General features: G+C 35.5%; 1 protein-coding gene and 1 long non-coding RNA gene across 5 annotated transcripts in view; one reads left to right on the top strand and one right to left on the bottom strand.

Annotated features, from left to right (window-relative positions):
- TTC21B (tetratricopeptide repeat domain 21B) overlaps window positions 1-21,263 on the bottom strand; it is a 97,804-nt gene that overhangs the window by 74,173 nt on the left and 2,368 nt on the right. For 3 of the 4 annotated variants that reach the window (XM_032755532.2, XM_032755533.2, XM_058441525.1), the window contains exons 2-8: window positions 19,410-19,539; window positions 19,209-19,319; window positions 15,395-15,561; window positions 13,097-13,219; window positions 10,893-11,050; window positions 2,584-2,668; window positions 1,375-1,473 (exon numbers count right to left, since the gene is read on the bottom strand). In XM_032755532.2, coding sequence (XP_032611423.1) covers window positions 1,375-1,473; window positions 2,584-2,668; window positions 10,893-11,050; window positions 13,097-13,219; window positions 15,395-15,561; window positions 19,209-19,319; window positions 19,410-19,539 — 873 coding nt within the window. Of the gene's footprint in view, window positions 1-1,374; window positions 1,474-2,583; window positions 2,669-10,892; window positions 11,051-13,096; window positions 13,220-15,394; window positions 15,562-19,208; window positions 19,320-19,409; window positions 19,540-21,263 lie in introns of those variants that run through there. The other variant, XM_058441524.1, reaches the window with a different exon arrangement.
- LOC116810719 (uncharacterized) lies at window positions 3,215-18,143 on the top strand. Its single transcript, XR_004370362.2, has 4 exons — window positions 3,215-3,689; window positions 17,027-17,173; window positions 17,704-17,741; window positions 17,851-18,143. It is a non-coding gene; the product is annotated as an uncharacterized LOC116810719 (long non-coding RNA).

Raw genomic sequence — 21,263 nt, 5'->3', positions numbered from 1 at the left:
TGTCTCATGACTGTTTTACAGATTAAACAAGAAAACCATTATTTTATGGTTACGTGTGTGTGTGTGTGTGTGTGTGTGTGTGTGTGTGTGTATAATATATGTATGTTTTTTCTTATTGAATAAAAAACTAAGACTAGGATCTGTTTTCCCCCTAAACACTAGCTATGCCATCAGTGAGAATATTTTAAGAGCTCATGCCTTAGAATCTTCTTGAAAAAAATGTCAAGAAATAGCAGTCTTGTTAGAATAAGTACATAATTTTTCAAGACAACAAACTTTAAGAGTAAAATATTTATTCAAATGTTTGAACTTATATAATTTTATAAGCTTAGTAAAAAACTAATTGCAATAATGTGTCTAGCACTATGGTAAGCAAAAAAGGTAAATACCTCCTTAATTCAAACTTTTGTTGCAGCAGGGAGTTTTCTTCCTTTAAAGTTTACACAATCTGATATCTTTGTTTTTAAATAAGAAAATTCAGTATATTCATGTCATTTAACAATATCCTTTTTTCTTTCAACTTTATGCTTGCTAATTATTTTAACCTTCCTAGTTTAATGAACTTTTCAATATTCTCATTCCTTGTATTGATTTCGAGATTCTACTGTATTTTTCTCTTTCATTCTTTTTTTTTTTGAGACGGAGTCTCGCTCTGTTGCCCAGGCTGGAGGGCAGTGGCGCAATCTCGGCTCACTGCAAGCTCCGCCTCCCGGGTTCACACTATTCTCCTGCCTCAGCCTCTCCGAGTAGCTGGGACTACAGTCGCCCGCCACCTCGCCCGGCGAATTTTTTGTATTTTTAGTAGAGACGGGGTTTCACCGTGGTCTCGATCTCCTGACCCCGTGATCCACCCGCCTCGGCCTCCCAAAGCGCTGGGATTACAAGCGTGAGCCACCGCGCCCGGCCTTTTCTATTTCATTCTTGATTACCTTTCTTCTACTGGGAGCTTATAATAAAAACACTTCTTTCCTGTTGTTTTTAAAAAAATAAGATACCAACCATTTTCTTCACCAAAATGGTCTTTTATACACTTTAAAACTTTTTAAAAATAGTTTTAAAAAACAAAAGCTAAGAGCAATCCTGGTCATAAATCTTATGCTCTGATGAAAATAAACTACCTTCTACTTCCTTTGGAAGGCACTTCGTTATGCTTAAAAGATCAATAAGTGGCATTTCCTCCATGAAGCCTCCATCAGGGCATCTTATAGTTGGAAACCACAACTCCTCTAAACTGCCTTTCCTAGGAGTATATCATATATTTAAATACATATTTGCACTCTAGGCCATATGCTCTTCCCTGCTTCCACCTTTTCCACTTATTTTATGTCCTCTACTACAGATAACAGAGCTCTGGTACATGGTAGGCACTCTCACAGTTCTGCTGAAGGCGAGTGTAATGTTATAGAAAAGTTGAGCATTCTGTGGTTCCACGGCATCCAATGCATTTCCCAAGTTTTCCAGCTTGGTGGAAGCCTAAAACAAAAGGAACTGGTATTAACTTTAAAATATACTAAGCAAAAACAACATAATACAGGCACATATACACTAACAAAGCATAACCCTACTAGTATTTTAAAAGACCTTTGCTTTTATAAATTCCTCCTCCTCCAATGGATGATTATATGTTATAAAACATATTTAAGATTCTAACAAACTCAATAATTATAAATATGTTTTAGAATGTGTTTCTTTAATACTTGTTATTGAATGGAAACCTTTGGATAGGCAAAGACACCCATAATATTCCATTAACTGCACATGCCCAGCTCCACCTCCAACAGTTAATTCACGACACAAATGAGATACGAATGATAATGTATTTACAAGTATATGAGATCAGCCCTTCAATTGCCTATATAGACTGGTTTATATTCAAAATATTTTCTAGAATAAAAAAATCATTACAGTACTTAGTATAAGTAATTTCAATGCATGGAAAATTTACTGAAGATTTACCCCTACTAAGATACTCCTAGTATTTACTGAAGTATCTATCAGACACTGTCACATTAACCAATTTAACCACACTAAACACAATGCAAATATACTACATGTTATACTAATATTATTTCCTTCAGATTAGAGTTTGGCACTCCATGATCCAATCTACAGTCAATGTGTTCACTACTACAGAAACAGATGTGCTTTATTATCAGGTACAATGGGATTTTATCCTAAGCCCATTTAATTTTTGCAAATTCAGTTAAATTGTAAATATACTATAAATTACATTTTGCATACATACTTTTTCATATCTAGTATCACTGGTTACATTAATCATATATATTACTACACAGGAGTTTCATACAGAAAGCCATATATACTATAATTAATGATTTAAGGGATTTTCAAGGGTAATATTAACTGTGTAATATTTTTGCTTTACTAATAGATTTCAGAAGCTGACCTCTTTGTTAAGGTATAGTCTAGTAATCAACTAAAAACTACCATGACGTATATTCTAAAAGAGAACTTCAAGGCTTTAATGTATATGCACGTGCACACACATGTGTGTATGTGTGTGTATGTGTAATGACATATATTTTTTAATATAGGAAACTTAAATAATACAATGCCACTTACCTTCTCTATATCCCCCTCCCTACACACATAGTAGAGTGCCTGCATTCTCAGTGCTTCCACATTTTGGCTATCTTGGAGCAGCAACCTGCAGGAAAACAATTTAGTTAATGTCACAATAAATTTATATATTTTCTTTTATTTGAGGGCATGAAAAGTTGGTTTGCTTGCCTCACTATTCCACTGTTCAAATAAGTAATTTTCATTAGAAAATGTCATCTGCTTTGTGAAAATTATCAATTTTATTATTTAAACAAGTAAAAGTCTCTGGAGTTTAATTTTTAATATGTTTTTAAAAGATAAGAATAGATTATACTAGTCTCATTAAATCTTGTGGCAATCCTAAATAAAGTATTAGCTAACCATACACAACAGTATAGTAAAAGAATAATTCATCTTAACCAGGCTGACTTATTACAGGAATTCCAGGAATGCAAACCAGGGTAAAACATTACAATACCTACTAATGTTATTCACAACAACAGATTCCTATGTGATAAAAACAAATGAGAAAATATTACATTAAAAATCCTATTAATAAATGGAACAAAAACCAAAAAGAAAAAAATAACAAGCATAAATTTAAGAAACGTGCAAAAGCTATAAAATTCCTATGAAACTGTTCTCAGGGACATTTTTAAAAAGAACTGAAGCAAAAAGGTAACGCCCTAGACTTCTCTTATTGTGGATGATGTGGTACACATCACAATTACTGGTTCCAGTTTTTCAACCCTCCCTGAGTACGTGTCTTCTGCCATGTAACTAACTACAAAAGTTGGAGTGTACCCTACTGCTTCTTGACTAGGGACTTGGACATTTTTCTTATACTGGCCAATGCAATGTGGGCAGGAATAGCAGTGTATCAGCCTAAATTTTAGAGGTACTGCATATTTCTGCTTGTTCTCTTGCACCTGCTATCAGTATAAGAATTTCCTCTGGGTAGTGGCTGCTACTTGTCGTGAGTCCAGGGGAAAACACTATTGGAGATGCTTGGACTCTTCAGTCCAAACTGCAATGATGTGCCACACTCACCCAGCTGCATCTGAACTGAAGCGGGGCCGAGCCAAGCCTTGCCTGAGATCAGCAGACCTTCGACAACCCACAAAAATGTGAGGAAAGAATACTTATTATTATATGTCCTGACATTTGTGGTTGTTTGCTATACACCAATAGCTGCCTGATATAATAATGGTCATTTTTGGGAAAGAAAATTTTTTTTCCCCACAAATGACTAAACATTTAATGCAATTCAAACCAAAATCTTCTATGGTTTCTTTTTTATTATTTTGTAAATTGATTATGACAGTCAAGAGCAAAAAAAGAGCCAAGAAAACTGTTATAAGAGAAACATGGCGAAACCCCGTCTCTACTAAAAATACAAAAAATTAGCAGGGCGTGGCGGTGGGTGCCTGTAATCCCAGCTACTCAGGAGGCTGAGGCATGAGAATTGCTTGAACCCAGGAGGCGGAGGTTGCAGGGAGCCAAGATTGCGCCATTGCACTCCAGTCTGGGCAACAGAGCAAGACTCTGTCTCAAAAAAAAAAAAAAGAAAAGAAACATGATGGAGAACTTGTGATAAAAATTATCGGCCGGGCGCGGTGGCTCAAGCCTGTAATCCCAGCACTTTGGGAGGCCAAGGCGGGTGGATCACAAGGTCAGGAGCTCGAGACCATCCTGGCTAACATGGTGAAACCCCGTCTCTACTAAAAAAATACAAAAAAAAACTAGCCGGGCGTGATGGCGGGCGCCTGTAGTCCCAGCTATGCGGGAGGCTGAGGCAGGAGAATGGCGTGAACCCGGGAGGCAGAGCTTGCAGTGAGCCAAGATCGTGCCACTGCACTCCAGCCTGGGCGACAGAGCAAGACTCCGTCTCAAAAAAAATAAAAAAATAAAAATAAATAAAAATAAAAAAATTATCAGAGTCCGTCGAAAACCTAGGAGAGAATAGGCTCACTTAAAAAAAAAAGCGTATTTAGAACCAGTTATATACCAAAGAAAAACAAGAGGTTTTAGCATATGAAAAATTGTTCTATGTCAATAAAAGAAATGAAAATAAAAATAAGATACCTCTCTTTCAGATTGCTTGAAAAAAAAAAATACACACACTGAAAATGGCCAGAATTGGTGAGGATGAGGATAAGGTAAGGGAACGTGCAATAGACTACTAGTAGGAGGGTAAATTAGTACAATTTCCTAGGAGAGCAATTTGGCAGTGCCCATCAAAATTTTAAATTTATATACTTGAGGCAGAGACCACAATTTGTCTCCTCAAATCCATTTTCTCCTTATTTGCTTGGGCATGTGGCTAGCCAACACTTCCTAGATATCTTTGCATTTAGAGGTGGTCAACATGAAATAAAGTAATATATGCCATTTCTGGGACTGGGCTTTAATAAAAAGTGGAATGACTTCTCTACATTATCTTTCCCTTTCTGCCAGGTGTTATGAGGTCTTAGGAGATGGCAGGACTGCAAGATGGAAAGAGTCTAGGTCCGTTAAAAACAGCGTTGAGCAAAGCTGCCTGATCACTTCTAACATTTACCCAAAACAGTTACATATGGGGAAACATTCTTCTATTACACTGAATCATTATATGTTTAGATCTGTTTTTGTAGCAGCTTAGCCTACCCTAACAAATACAGTATCTTGGATTCAACAATCTCTCCTTTGGGAAACTTCTCTGCAGATATAGTCCTACATGTGCTCAAACAGGTATGTGTGTATGTGTGTGTGTACACTGCGCTATACTGAACAGTGAAAAATAGAAAACTGCTTAGGTGCATACCAGTGGGGAGAGATTAAACAAATTATTTGCATTTTCAATTCGTAGAATGCTACTCAATTTTAAAATGATTAGGGAAAGGAAGAAATAAATAGATGTTTACAGATGACATGAACATCTATGTAGAAAATCTAAAAGAATCAATTAAAAAAACTCCTGGAATCAACAAGCGATTATAGCAAGATTGTAGGATATGAGGTTAATATATAATATCAATTGCTTTCCTATGCACTAGCAATGAACAAGTGGTATTTGAAATTAAAAACACAATAACATTTACACTAGCACTCCTTAAAGTAAAACACTTAGGTGCATATAGATCTAACAAAATATGTGCAAGATCTCTTTGAGGAAAATTTTTAAATTCTGACAAAAGAAATCAAGGAAAAACCAAACAAACGGAGAGATATTCCATGTCATAGATGCAAAGACAATGTAAGATGTTAGTTCTTCCCAATTTGATCTGTAAACTAACTCAATGCAATCCCAATCAAAATCCCAGCAAGTTATTTTGTGGATACTGACAAACTGATCCTTAAGTTTATACAGATTAGCAAAAAAACCCAGAATAGCAACATACTACTGAAGGAAAAGAGCAAAGTTAGAGGTCTGACATTAGTTGACCTCAAGACTTACTATAAAACTTCAGTAATCAAGACAGTAGTGTGGTATTGGTGAACGAACAGACAGGTCAATGGAACAGGGTAGAAATCACAGAAATAGACCCACATAGATAGTAAACTTATCTTTGACAAAAGAGCAAGGACAATGCAATTGAGAAAAGACACTCTTTTCAATAAATGGCACTGGAAAAACTGGACATCCACATGAAAAAAATGAATATAGATACAGGCCTCATCTTCTTCACAAAAATTAATCTGACATAGATCACAGAGCTAAATGTAAAACTTAAAACTATAAAACTCCTAGAAGATAATACAGGAGAAAATCTGATGGCCTATGGTTTGATGATGACATTTTAGATACAACACAAAAGGCATAATTCATGAAAGAAAGAGTTGATAAGCTGGACTTCATTGAAATTAAAAATTTCTGCTCTGTGAATGACAAGCCACAGACTGGGAGAAAATATTTATCAGACATAGATATATCTGATAAAGGATTGTTTTACAAAATATATAGAGAACTCTTCAAACCCAACAAGAAAACAATCAATTAAAAGATGAGCCAAAGACCTTAACAGACACCTAACTAAGCAAGATATACAGACTGCAAATAAGCATATTTAAAAATGCTCCACGTCATGTCATCAGGGAAATGCAAATTAAAATTAACAATGAGATACCACTACAAACCTATTAGAATGGCCAAAATCCAGAACACTGGCAACATCAAATGCCGATGAAGATGTTTTAAAGCAAGAGAAACTCTCGTTCATTGCTGGTGGGAATATAATATGGTATAACATCTTTGGAAGATAGTTTGGCAGTTTCTTACAAAACTAAACATACTCCTACCGTATGATTCAGGAATTATATTCCTTGGCATTTGATCCAAAGGAGTTGAAAACTGATGTCTGTACAAAAACCTGCACAAGGTTATAGTAGCTTTATTCATAAATGCCACAATTTGGAAGCAATCAAGATGTCCTTCAATGGATAAAACTGTGGTACATCCAAACAATGAAATATTATTCAGTACTAAAAAGAAATGAGCTATCAAGTCATGAAAAGACATGCAAGAAAGTTAAATGCATAATACTAAATGAAAGAAGCCAAGCTGAAAATGCTACATATTGTATTATTCCATATTACAGACATTCTGGAAGAGGCAAAACTATAAAGGCAGTAAAAAGAGCAGTGGTTGCAAGGAGTTGGGGAGATGGAGGGATATATAGCGGATACACAATAAAGATAATTTTTAGGGCAGTAGAAATATTCTGTATGATACTATAATGGTGGATACATGTGATTACACGTTTGTCCAAACCACTAGCATGCACAACATCAAAAGTGAACTGTAATATAAATGACGGACTTTGGGTGACTATGGTGTAAGTTCATCCACTGTAACAAATGTACCACTCTGGTGGGAGATGTTGATAACTGGGCAGATTATCTATGTGTGGAGGCAAGGAATATATGGGAAATCTCTGTACCTTTTGTTTAATTTTGCTGTGAACCTAAAACTACCCTAAAAATACTGTCTATTAAAAAACAGTTTGGTGTATCTATGTGAATAGGTATAAAATGATATCTATGAAATACTCTCTTAAAGAGAAAAACAAGTTTAAAAGTACATTATGAGTCTATTTCTTATTTTTAAAACACCCTCAAAATATATACATATTTTAAAAATATATAGAAACCACACACACACACACACACACACACACGCACAGTGCCTAGAAAAAAAACCTTGAAAGATATATACATCAAAAAATTATTAGTGCCCAAATTGTGGCCTTCAAATATCATCTCACACTGAAAGAGATTAGATTGCCTTGGACAAATGACTGATACCTACTTGGGGAAGTAATACACAAAATGAGCCTGGACAGCTTGTCATACCAAATAGCAAAGTAACTATCAAAGACTACTAGGATCATGTCAAAAGGACTTAAGAACAACTTGAAGAAGCTTCTAATAGAGAAAAGACTGCAATTATAACGACTGAAATGTCCAGAAGCACTCATCTAAATCCATGCCATGTAAAATAAACAAACCTAAGCCACTAATCAATTACCAATGAAGGATGCTAAGGAATTCTTGGCATTTTTTTTTAAACCTGGAAATAAAGGAAAAGACTTAAGCATCTTCTCCTACTTTTCTTACATGAACCACATCACTCAGTAACTAACCAGGGGAAGTTTTTCTTTATAGGTTTTCTAGCTAAGAAACAAAGAAAGAATGACAGAATTCAAATGTAACCCTACCATAATCCCTATGAATCAAGCACCTAGGTATTGAGCATGAATAACTGCTGATACCACAAAAAGAGAGAGACAAGCAGACATTCTGTCACTGTGATGAAAGACAACAGTACCACTCATGAAGTAATTGCCAAAACAACAAAATTGAATGTGAATTTAACCAAACCTCTAGATCCAACTACCAACTTACAGGAAATAGAGAGGATAAAGCAACAAGTTGTACTACACCATGGCAGACAAACAACAAAATCTAGATCATGGAAAATGCTACAGGACAAAACACTGGTTTCTTTAACTTAAAAAAATGGCAAGGAGAAAAAGAGAAGGGAAACAGGGAAATAGAAAAGAAGACAGGAAGAAGGAGGGAGGGAGAGGGAAGAGGGGAAGGAGAGAGATACGAAAGGAGAGAGAAAGAAAGTGAGAAAGAACTTACAGAGACTGGGAGGGAGCTTAGAGACTTTAAAGATATAAACCAATCACAATATGTAGACTCATTTGGATCCTGATTAAAAAATAATTTATTTAAAAAACACAATATTTGAAACTACTGGTAATTTGAACACTGGATATTTGATATTAAAAAACTATTTTTAATTTTATATATGTGATAATGATATTGCCATTATGTTATAGAGGGAAAAGAATTATCCTATTTTTTCAACACATCTTGTGATACTTACAAATGAAATGATGCAGAGTTTTGAATTTGCTTCAAACTGAAAATTAAAGCCAAGAAGCAAATGGGGGTTTAGACATGTGGTGACATTAGCTGGGGGCAGGAAACAGGTAAGAGTACCTCATGATGTTATTCTGTCTGCTTTTACATAAATCTGAAATTCTCCATAATAAATGATAGACGATCTTAGCAAAGATGTTACCAAGATGTTCGGCCCTGAGATAGTCATTAATATTTTGTCAGATATGAATAAAAGTTAGACATGCTTGCAAGTCACTTATTCTGAAGATTCTAAGACAAGCTTTATACTTTGATCCAAACTGAAGTAAAGGTGACTGTCTATGCAATTTATACTTCATTTGTATCTTGAAAGGATCTTGCTTATTGTTTGCATGAGAAGTTCTATTAAGACATTCTGATTTTAAAGGTATATTTGTATTACCTATGAAATTTACTTTTCTGTAACTTTAGTATTAAGTGACATGAATTCATCTGTTAGAAAAGTTATTGATTTGTGACTCAAATACATTTATTCTTGATCTCATGGCTTTAAATCACATCTATGTGTCAGTGACTCCAAAATATTAGCTATAGCCTAGACCTCTCACAAGAACTCCAGATTCAGACATCCAGCTGCCTGACCATACATCCACCTCGACTTTGACTTCTCGTAGGCATTTCAAACTTACAATGTTGAAAGCTAAACTCCTTACCCGCCCTGAAACCTTCTTTTTCCATAATCACCCTGTCCAGCTGAAGCAAACTCCATCCTCCAGCACAAGTAGTGGGTAAGAGCACAGACTCTGGGACTAGAGTGCTCTGGATCTGAATCCTAACTCCACCACCAAGTAATTGTGTGGCTTTGGAGAAACTTCTTAACCTCTTTGGACCTTAGTCCATTCAGTTGTAAAACAGAAATACTAATAGTACCTTCCTCTTAGGGTTACCCTAGGAATAAATAGCACTTCCTATGAGCCAGGAATACTGAACACTTCACAACAGTTATCATCATTGTTGCTGTTATTCTGGTAGTTTAGGCCAAAAACCTTGGAATCACCTTAAACTATTCTTTCTCTTACTCCTAAACAAAATGCTACAGGTCCAGATTCCAATCACTTCTCAAAGCACTTCCACCACAACTATACTGGGCCTGCCCCCACCATTTCTCAATGATGGCAACAGCTTTCAAAAGGTTCTCCCTGCTTCTGCCTTTGCCTCCTCGCCCATGGCAGAGTGATTCTTTTAAAACAGAATTTAGATGATGGCACTCCTCTGCTCAAAACCCTCTGGTAACCTCGTGCTTCAGAAGAAAACCCCAAATCCTTATATGGCTGACAAGACCCTTCACCATCTAGCACGGGCTCACTCCCACCCTTTGTCTCAGACCTCACACCTTACTCACCTCTCTTACTCCTTCCCACTCCTCAAACATGTATAACATGTGCTCCCGCCTCAGGGACTCTGCATTTGCTTTTCCTTCTTTCTGCAAAGTCTTCTCTCAAATATCTGCATGGCTTACTCCCTTACCTTCTTTAGAAGATGGCTCAAAGGCCTCAGCCTTCCATGACCATCCCATAAGACTGAACCCCTCAACACTCCCCATCTCCTTCTTGGTTTATCTTTTCCCCATAGCACTTACACTTTCTAACATACTACACAATATACTTATCTGGCGTGCTTAGTATATGGTTCCTCTCACTTGAATATAAGCTTCATGACCACAGGGATATTGGCCTGTTTGCCTAAAAAGAGTGTCTGTCTTAAAACAGGAATCAAATATTTATGTAAATCAATAAATTCAATGTTTAAAAGCAGTATGACTTTAAGTATTTCCTCAGTTCCATACTGTTTGAAAAAAATCAAATTTAAAAACTCTTATGAAAAAAATTCACATAGATTTCGCTTTTTCTCAAAATTATAACCAAATCCAAAGAGACTTGTGTCATCTTTTATTACTTAACCTTTGTGCTGTCTCAACTGTCTGGTCCCAATCTTGCAAGGCCAGTTGTAATTTCATTTTCTTAACAAAAGCAGGAAGGAAGCTCGGAAACTTCACAATAATCTGGTTCACAGTCTCCAGGGCACCTGAATAATTCTGGCGCATCTCAAGGCATTGTGCCTAATGGAAGGGAAAAAAAGTGATATTCAAACTGTGATCATTCATATCAAAGTTCTCATAATGCAGAGCAGGCAGAGTATGAGTGTTTAATACTTACTGACTTTTCTACGAGGAGCAGTTATCACTTTTAAAGAGAAAATTAGTAAGTTTTTGTCAAAACAATTTTAAAACATCACAGAATAATACAAATACATTATATAAGCTATTGTGTTTTAAAATTTACTTTTAAATGGCTGAAAAACATGATTAAAGGATACAATTTTTAAAAATGTTCTCAGAAATACCATAAAATAGTTTCCATTTAGAACAGGAAACTTACCTTTTTAGATTAAAATGTTTCCAGGAAATTTTCAAGTAGCATCTAAAATTTTAAGAAATTTTGCATCTTTTTTGAGAAATAATTTTCAGGTTAAAGAATATATGATTTTAAAGAACAAGCAAAATAAAGTTCAAACAAATCCCTCTACTTCAACATTTTTCACTTCTATGAATTATCTGAAGGAAATAATTGGACAAGACGACAAGGAAGTATATAGATGATATTTATGGCAGAATTGTTTATGTATAAAATAATCCCAAATGCACCTAGAGGAGCAAATTATAGTATATATAATTTAATAAAATGTTAAGTAACCATTAAAAATGATGATATAAATTTGTAGATGTAGATTTACTGACATGAAGAGATATTATATATAATAGTTTAACTGGTTATTTCCAATGGTGATGTTCATTTTCTCATTCAGATGTTATTGTATTTTCTGAAAAAAAGTTTTACTATGTTCATGTATCTCGTAGTCAGAAAAAATAAAGCTATAAATATAGTTAGTACATTAAAAAGAGATGATACAGCAAATTTTTATCAACTAGCTTTTCTTTAAGAGAAGGAAAATGATCAAGAAAAGTATATGGCCAATTTCTTCAGCAGTGCTATTAGGTAAAACTTGAGGGTAGTGGGCCTGAACACAAGATGTTCAACAGGCTTACTGTCCACACAAAGTGACAGGAAAAGTGACGTGGAGACATTAACAAAAGTCAAGACATGAATCCTCTCCCCTTTCTTTTTTATCCCTCCAAATTATTGCTTATCTAACAGACTATTTTTCCCAACATATAATTTCTTTTTGCTGAGTCAAAAAAAAAAAAATTAAGGCATTTAGAAAGCATCAATGGGGATTGAAGAAAGGGTCCTACTTAAATATTTCCACCCATCAATAAGTTCTAATGACTCCGTCAATTGCTCATCCCTCAAAATGTATGTCCCATCATGTTATTTCTCTGTTCAAAACTTTGTATTGGCTGCCTGTCTAATTGAAGGCAGAAGCCAAAGGCCTTACAGAACAGGCCAGGCCCACCACTCCTCCTCACCCCCATCCCACCTTTCTTCCTCAGGCCTTCACTTCTGTTCTCTTTACTCAACCCACTTTGGCCTCCTTGCTAGCCCTGAATACACCTTAGGGTACCTGAACTCTTCATCTCCTCTGTTTGAAATACTTGCCCCGAGATGCCTGCAGGGCTTTAACCCTCACCTCCATAAATGTGTTTGCTCAAATGTCACTTTCTCTGACCACTTCATGTAAAACTGGAAGTTCATGCCCTAGCTTTTCCAGCTATATTTTCCATTATACTTATCACCTTCTAATATACCATATAACTCACTTATTTTGTTTATTGTCTGCCTCCATCAGTAGGATATAAGCTCCATAAAAACAAGAGGTTTTCTCTTGCTCAGGGTTTCTAATATCTAGAGGGATGCCTCACATACATAAGACACATAATAAATGCTGAGGAAAGAATGTGTGAACCAAAACAACAACAACAATTAACAGTTATGGCTGATCCAGGATTCAGGAACTTTGGCAGGGAATACATTTCTCTAGTGTATTGCTCATTGTCCTACACAAATGCCAGTCCACCTTACGGCTGTGAGCTGATAACAGTATCATGAAAATTATCAACTTTTTTGAGCTACTTGGTTTTGTCAGGTTTCAAATATATTATGAATACATTCTGAAACGTGATTTATTTACCCTAACTCCAACTCACCTTACCCAGCAGAGCAAAAGTATCATTCCCATCTTGGAGTCCCTCTTCAAAATACTTCAGTGCTTTTTTAGTGTAAGGCTCTTTTCCTCTTGTAATATCAAGCCATGCTTTCAAAACATGTCCCTGTAAAATGAATAATTCTATTTTTACTTTTTTAGAAATGAAAGAAATAAATGTTAATGAAAGAGCCTAATGTCATTTTTCTGGCAATTAATAACAAAAAGGACTCTATCAAATATGTTATGAACAATAAAATTCTGTTAGTGAAATCACTTTTGAACCCTTGCCAGCCTAGTGTCTTGGGAACTATACTACAAATTTCAGCCTTTAACATTACTATTAAGCTCAATATTAAAATTAAGGAGCTTATCAAATATTCCATTACTGTTAAAACCATTATTTTCTCTAAGACTTTGCTAGTAATTGACAATTAATAACACTTAAACATGAAATTCAATATATAGATGAGAATTTGTTGTCTCTTTTTGGACAAACAGTCTAAATGAACTAAGATGAAGTAACAGAAGATGTCTTGCTTCACATATCTTAAAGATTCAGATAATCTGGCAATGATCTTCTTAACCTCTTTGATGAGTCCATTGAATTTCAAATGACAGGTGGATGGCCTGAGAAATTAGAAACTGAAGAACTCATGGATATTTATCTTTACACATGTTAGTGGGCCAATGGGTTGTAAGACATAAAGGATTGAAAACAAGATGAAAACTGGTTATTTTTCTCTTTAAGGTCAAATAAAAAACTGTGAAATGTGTTCTTCTATTAAAAAAATCTAGGTTAACTGACAAACTTATAAACCTTTAACTAAGACTATATTTACCTACCTGTATTTCACCTGAAAATACAAATAAGGATCTTAACCAATGCTATGTGTTAAATCAGTGCCATTATTTGAATGGTTTTAACTATTGTCTCTGTGTGGATGATTCCCAGCCTATATTTCTAGCTGAAAACCTCTTCTAAATTTTTCTTTTTCCAGAAAATCATCTGCTATCTCCATCTTACTGTTCTACCAGCACCAGAAATACAGCATGTCTTAACTCAAATAGATCACTTCCCTTTAAGATTAGTTTCTTATGCTGATGTATTTTTTATTTATGCTAACTGGTCTCTAATTTTTTTAGGCTTAAAGCCTCAAAGACATCCTAATATGTGACAACTTGTTATCTTTCCAAACTATTTATTATCAGTTCACAGGTCCTGTGAGTATTTAAAAATTTGAACTTTGTACTCACTGTACAATATTTTAGTGTAGTGCCTCAAAACCTTCTGCAAGGAAGTACTATCTTTTTCTTTTCGCTGCATTTCAGTTTATTCTCAAGCCACTTCATCCAAGAAACCATTGTCAAATTAATCTTCTGGATTTGCACTCTAATAAAATCACTACCATAATTAAAAGTCTTCAATAGCCTCTCAATGCATGTCAAATCAGATACAAATATTTTTAACTAGCAGTCAAGATCCTTCAATTTGTCTCAAGTTACCTCTCCAAGCTTTTCTTCCCTTCTCGTTATCAACGTATCCTGTGTTCCATCAAATATGAGTATCTCAGTGTACCCTCAAGTGACATGTCTCATTTCCATCTATTATTTCTCACCTTGGGAGTATCTACTTCCCTTTTCCATAATCTTTGCCTGTTGAAATTGTATCCATCTTTCAGGTTTTAGCTCAAATGCTAGTTCCTTCAAAAAAATTCTTTCACATTCTCTTAACTCTTAAGTGTGTGATCTCTCCTTAATTTAAAACAGTGCCTAGCACAAAGTAAGCAAGCAATAAATGTTAGCTATTATTTTCTTGCATACTTTAATCACACATCTCTCATATCATCTATCATTTTTCTCACAATATTAGCTGGGGATGTGCTCTATGCCACTACTGGGTTATTCATTCATGAAAGCAAAGTTTATGTATTATTTTCCTTTGCGTTATTAACAGTACAAATAATGGAGCCTTGTATCTACAGCTGTTCAGTAAGGAGAGAGGGAGAAAGGAAAGAACAAAATATGGAGGGAAGGAGAAAAAGGAAGAGAAAAACAGAGGGAAGGAATCAGGCAGGGATCTTTGAAGACTCAGTAGCATAAAACTAACCTTAGAGAATTCCTATTCTACAATACACTATTAACCATATTGATAACCATAAATGGGTTAAAATAAAGCTGTTATTTACAAAGTGGCAATAGAGTGGACAATAATAAAGAGCTAAACCACAGATACTATTGGATATATCAGTAACATAAGCATTTTTTAATGTTATTATTTTAAACTCAGAAAAATAGCTACCTGTTTACTACCATCTGACATTTTGATCATTCTGTCAATATATTCCCTTGCTTTATCATGGCGACCAATGTGCCATAAAAATAAGCCTGCATGGTATAAGGCTTTCTCTCCAGCTCCTTTACGTTGTTCCTTCACTCTGGCATCTGATTCCAGAATAGCTTCTCTATCTGGGAGGGGAAAATGATATTAAATAAAAATTAAATTCTGGATCAGGTATTTATAATAGGTCAGATAATTAACAAGGCAAAAAATTTACTTCTCTCTACAGTGGTACTGTCTAATAGAAATAAAATGCAAGCCATATATGTAACTTAAAATTTTCTAGTAGCACTTTCAAAGAAATAGAAAGAAACAATTAAAATTAATCTTAAAGTTTTATTTAGCCCAATATATCTAAGATATAATTTCAATGCATCATTGATATAAAAATTAATGAGATATTTTGCATGCTTTTTCCTTACTAACTGTGAAATCTGGTATTTCATACTAACAGCATATCACAATTAAGACGCTAAATTTTGGCTGGGCGCGGTGGCTCACGCCTGCAATCCCAGCACTTTGGGAGGCCAAGGCAGGTGGATCACAAGGTCAGGAGATCGAGACCATCCTGGCTAACATGGTGAAACCCCGTCTCTACTAAAAATACAAAAAAAAAAATTAGCCAGGCGTGACAGCGTGCACCTGTAGTCCCAGCTGCTGGGGAGGCTGCGGCAGGAGAACGGCGTGAACCCGGGAGGTGGAGCTTGCAGTGAGCAGAGATCGCGCCACTGCACTCCAGCCTGGGTGACAGAGCAAGATCCCGACTCAAGAAAAAAAAAAAGTTAAATTTTATTTAAAAATACTTAATTTGTAGTTTTCATAAAACTTATGGCTGAAAAGATTTTTAGACTCAAGTTATTCCTAAATAAGTTTTCTAATAACTGAATCAAGTATCATTTTTAAGTTTAAAAAGTAAATTAATTAGAATTAAATAAAATTTTAAATTCAGTTCCTCAAACTTGCTAAAAAAGCGGTATATGGCCAGGCATGGTGGCTCACACCTGTAATCCCAGCACTTTGGGAGGCCGAGGTGGGTGGATCACCTGAGGTCAAGAGTTTGAGACCAGCCTGGCCAACATGGTGAAACCCCATCTAAAAATAAAAAACAAAAATAGATGGGCTTGGTGGCGGGCACCTGTAATCCCAGCTACTTGGGAGGTTGAGGCAGGGAGAATTGCTTGAACCCGGGACACGGAGGTTGCAGTGAGCCTAGATTGCACCACTGCACTCCAGCCTGGGCAACAGAGGAGGTATATGGTTAAGGATCACTGTAATGCACAATACAGCTATAGAGTTTACATCATTCCCAAAATAGAAAGGCTGTGTATACTAATATTTTTTAATAATTTGACTTGTAAAAATGTATAATGGTTCTAACCACAATTAATAGGAACAGGTCCAGTATTGGTACTCAAAGTATTAATAATTCTTAAATACAATTCTAAAATATATAAACATGCCAGCTACTGTTATGGGTCAGTAAAAAGATAGCATAATTGCTGTTATAGTTTAATACTGACTGCTCCCTTAAATAGATAACTCTATTCACTTACATTAAATCTATACTCTCTCTCTCTCTCTCATATATATAAGTATCTGCTTAGGACACAGAAGTCAATTACACCCAAACCCTGAATGGAATCAGAATCAGAATCAGCCATGCAATGAGGAAGAAGAAATGTTAAGTTGAGGCCTGTGATTCCAACAGTTCTCTTTCTGGAATGGCTACCAAGGAGAAAGGTATGTGACTCTTCCTTTCAACTCTAATGATATAAATTTAAATGTGAAATTAACAAGGTACAATCTAATGAGTTAACAAAACTGTTTCTGTAAGTCTATAGATTGCTTAGCAAGAAGACCCTTTTCTCCTCTCCCCACCCCTACAATCCCTTCAGAAGTGTTCATTAAACAGCCATGATACAGAAACAGAAATAAGAAAACAAACAAACAAACAAAAACAACTACCAGGCAGGAACAGGCACTGTACAGGAAATCTTTCCTACTCAGATTTCCATCACGTCCCTAATGAGGAATCAATCAGTTCTAACACTGTCTGCACAAAGCTGTTGCCAGATCTCAGCCTTTTTATAAGCAGGGTTTATATCAGCACCCTGGAAGAATGTATACTAAGAATCTAGAACTTTCCTAGGTGGTATTTACAGACATCTGGACCCCTACTAGAGCTCAAGTCCATTCAGCATAATCCTTGGTGCAAAGCGGAGTTAGCACTCAGATGCCTCTGAACAGTATTTCTGATTCCATCATTTCAGTGTCCTGCAAATCACAGTGTCCAACAGAATCAACACTGGTAAAAATAACGAATTAAATAAAAACTTGATTCTAATAATAAATTATTTTGTACTAATTTCTTTTATTTATACTAACTACAGCTCTCCCATGAAAATTCTCTGCTCTAGCTAAACACACTCCCACTGGAGTACGGAGAAAGGGGATCCACAGAAGAGTCTAATCCTGAACCACTTCCATGTATTTGCCCATCCATTTCTCCTGTCTGGCCAATACTCTTCATATTCAAATTCTACCAGTCTTTCAAAGATCAGATTAAGTTCCAAAATTTCAAAAGCCTTCTCAGCCTACTCTTACAGCTTAATAGTGCACACCAACTTCAATTAATTACAAACTCATTTGTTTCATTTTATATTATTTAATAGAAACGTTGGAATTTATTTAATCTTGGTGTTTTTTACATTTTGTTTTCTCCACTAGATTACCAACTTGATGTCATGAACCACTTATTACAATTCTTTTGTAGCTTGTAACTGTATTAGGCACAGTTTCTTGAAGAAATTAAGCACATATTTACATGTTTTAAATAACTTGGTATTGATTTGCATATGTATGAAAGAGGTATGTCATACTTGGCTTTAGAAAAAAGTCTCGTCTAATATTCAAGGAACCAGTCTGTGACCTTTATTATCTAATTTTTTGAAACACAATCTATATTTACAATCCTATTAGCTGTTACTGGATATATATGGAAGAATATAACACTACTTCTTCTTCATTACATATAATTTGGATACTCTTCTGTCTTCGCCATTAAGTTAACTATCCATTAAGACAGTTCACATAACTTTATTTTTTATTTTGTTTTTTTAGAGATGGAGGTCTAACTATGTTGCCCAGGCTGGCCTCGAACTCCTGAGCTCAAGTAATCCTTCACCTCAGCCTCCCAAGTTGCTGGGATTACTGGTTTGAGCCACTGCGCCTGGCAGTTTACATAACTTTAATGGCTGGTTTATGTATAAATTTCCTTCTATAATCTAGTCATAATCTAGTCAACCTACTACTGCATAAAAATTTGCTGAATATCTCCCAAGAGCTAGCCCTCATAAAGGGTTTTAAGGCTCTCAAGAAGCTTAATATACAGAAATAAACTGCATTGGCTGTATATTTGCACAAAAGTTGTAAACCTGGCTGCTGCAGAGCAATTTATGTATATACAGTACCTGTTTTTTTGGCTGTCCTTTTTTTGTATAACAATTACTAATATACATTCCCCTTTATCTGAAAAAATCCCTATGTACTAATGAAACCTCTGCCAGAGGATATAAGGAACACAAAAGTAGTATAAGACACATTTCTTGTGCCTGATGAATTTACACCCTTGTCAGGAAGATAAACATACGTATAAATTGTATCTACAGAAAATACATAATATAGTGTGATCAGACTGAATGACTTGGTAACTGAGAAAAATCAAAATAAACTGAATAGGAAAAAATGTCCTAAGCATTGTATTTAAATATCATACCTGGATTAGGACTCATTTTATGGGCATATATCAGTGCAAGTAGAGAACAAAGTGATACATCTTGTTTATTTTTAATAGCCTCAAATTCTCGAAGAGCTTCTTGAGTTTTACCTGAAAGTCAAGATTATGATATGAAAAATTGTTCTTAGTGCAAAGCAAGAATTTAAAACTGATGGAACATGTTTAATGATTAACACGTACCTTCCATTAATGTGCCATAGGCATGATAAAACCTGAAGACTGGATCACTTCCATACCTCTTAATTCCTTCACTGGCAACCAGTAACACATGATGGAAATATCTCTCTTGACAATAGTAATTAATCAAAGTCTAAATGGAAATAATGAAAAAATGTTATAAAGGAATTCTGGTGCTCTGAAATACTCTAAGAAGCAGATAATACTCTAACATCTAGATGTAAAATTTAGGCAATGTGACTTTTTTCTTCCAAATTTCTTAAAATACTGTTAATGGTTAGAACTCAATGCTAAGGATGGCAGAACTGAATGATCATAAAATTACCGAAATAATTCAATGTTTTCTAATAATTTAAATCCTTTTTCCTAAGTTTTTGTTAACAGCACCGAAATGAGGCTGCTTTCACCTTTTTTTCTGTGCCCACATTTTCTTGAACGTTTTAGAAAACAGAAAGGCAGACAATAAACAGGAACTAAAAAAAAAAGAAAAAAAGACAAAAGGCTTCCATTACCAGACCATAGGTTTCTTTAAAAAAAAAAAAAATCTTCTTTTTAAAATATCCAGTATTTTATTACAGCATTACAAAGTAATGACAAATTAAATTCTTCAACATATCATCAAATGTTATCTTACTCGGCTTCGAGTTCTGTGACAAATAGACAAATAAATTGTCAGTTAAGAATAAATAAACTATTTTTCAATGAAAATGGTTGTCTTCAAGCTTTTTCCAAAGTTATATTTTTCCATATACAAGACGAAACTACTATCAGGACCTACTAACTTCTGAATAAAAACGGGCCTGTGCAGTCTACCATTGAAAAATGAGTTATGTCTAAGGCTTGGTTGCTAACCTCATCAAAGACAGAAACCACACTTTCCTGTCATCACTAGGATACACCTGATTCACCAGAAAGCAGTTTGGGCCACCCCATATCTACCTACCTGGACTCTACGGCTTGTTCAGTAGCAGTGAGAAATACAGGTGACTAAGTGACAGGATTGAAATCTAAGGGTGTCTAGACAGCTCTGGTTTGTTTTGTTTTGTTTTTGAGATTCTGTCACTCAGGCTGGAGTGCAGTGGCGCAATCTCTGCTCACTGCAATCTCTGCCTCCTAGGTTTAAGCGATTCTCCTGCCTTAGCCTCCTGAGCTGGGTCTACAGACACACACCACCGCACCTTGCTAATTTTTGTATTTTTAAGTAGCGATGGGGCTCCCCACATTGGCCAGGCTGGTCTTGAACTCTTGACTTCAAGTGAGCTGCCCACCTGGGCCTCCCAAAGTGCTAAGATTAAAGGCGTGAGCCACCACGCCCGTCCGACGGCTCTGTTTTATATAGTCTCTTGCTTCTGGAGGGCTATAGTCTATGTACTTCTCTAGATCAGTTAGACGACTGTTCTCTGTAATTTTACTCTGCCTCCCTCCTTGTGATCCCTGCTCCCTAACCTCTTTTTAGCCATGTTTCTTAAAAGTGTGCTCCATACCCCATCTCCAGACCCCCACAACACACTTCAGTGAAGCGCAGTTTTCCTCCAATGCTCCATTCCCTAAAGTTGCAAAATGACCTCTTACTTTGCCACAACTAAGGACACGTTTAATATCTTACTTGACTTCTGCACACTATCACTAAGCATCTATAATCCTCCTGAAAGGCAGTGGCATAGCACCATAAAAAGGACACGAATTTAAAGGCAAAAAGAATCTCTGGTCCTTCTTACAATGCCTCAGTCTGCTCATTTATAAAATGCTGTTAGTAATGCAAATGTACAGGTCACTGCGAAAATTAATTATCATAGTATAAGAGTTATATTCTGAAAAAAATAAGTTCCTCTGTTTCCCATATGTTGATGGAATAAA

This window comes from Hylobates moloch, unplaced genomic scaffold (assembly GCF_009828535.3).
Source record: "Hylobates moloch isolate HMO894 unplaced genomic scaffold, HMol_V3 SCAFFOLD_1, whole genome shotgun sequence".
Lineage (NCBI taxonomy): Eukaryota > Metazoa > Chordata > Mammalia > Primates > Hylobatidae > Hylobates > Hylobates moloch.
Note: the sequence above shows the minus strand (reverse complement) of the source record. Positions and strands in the feature narration are given on the sequence as shown.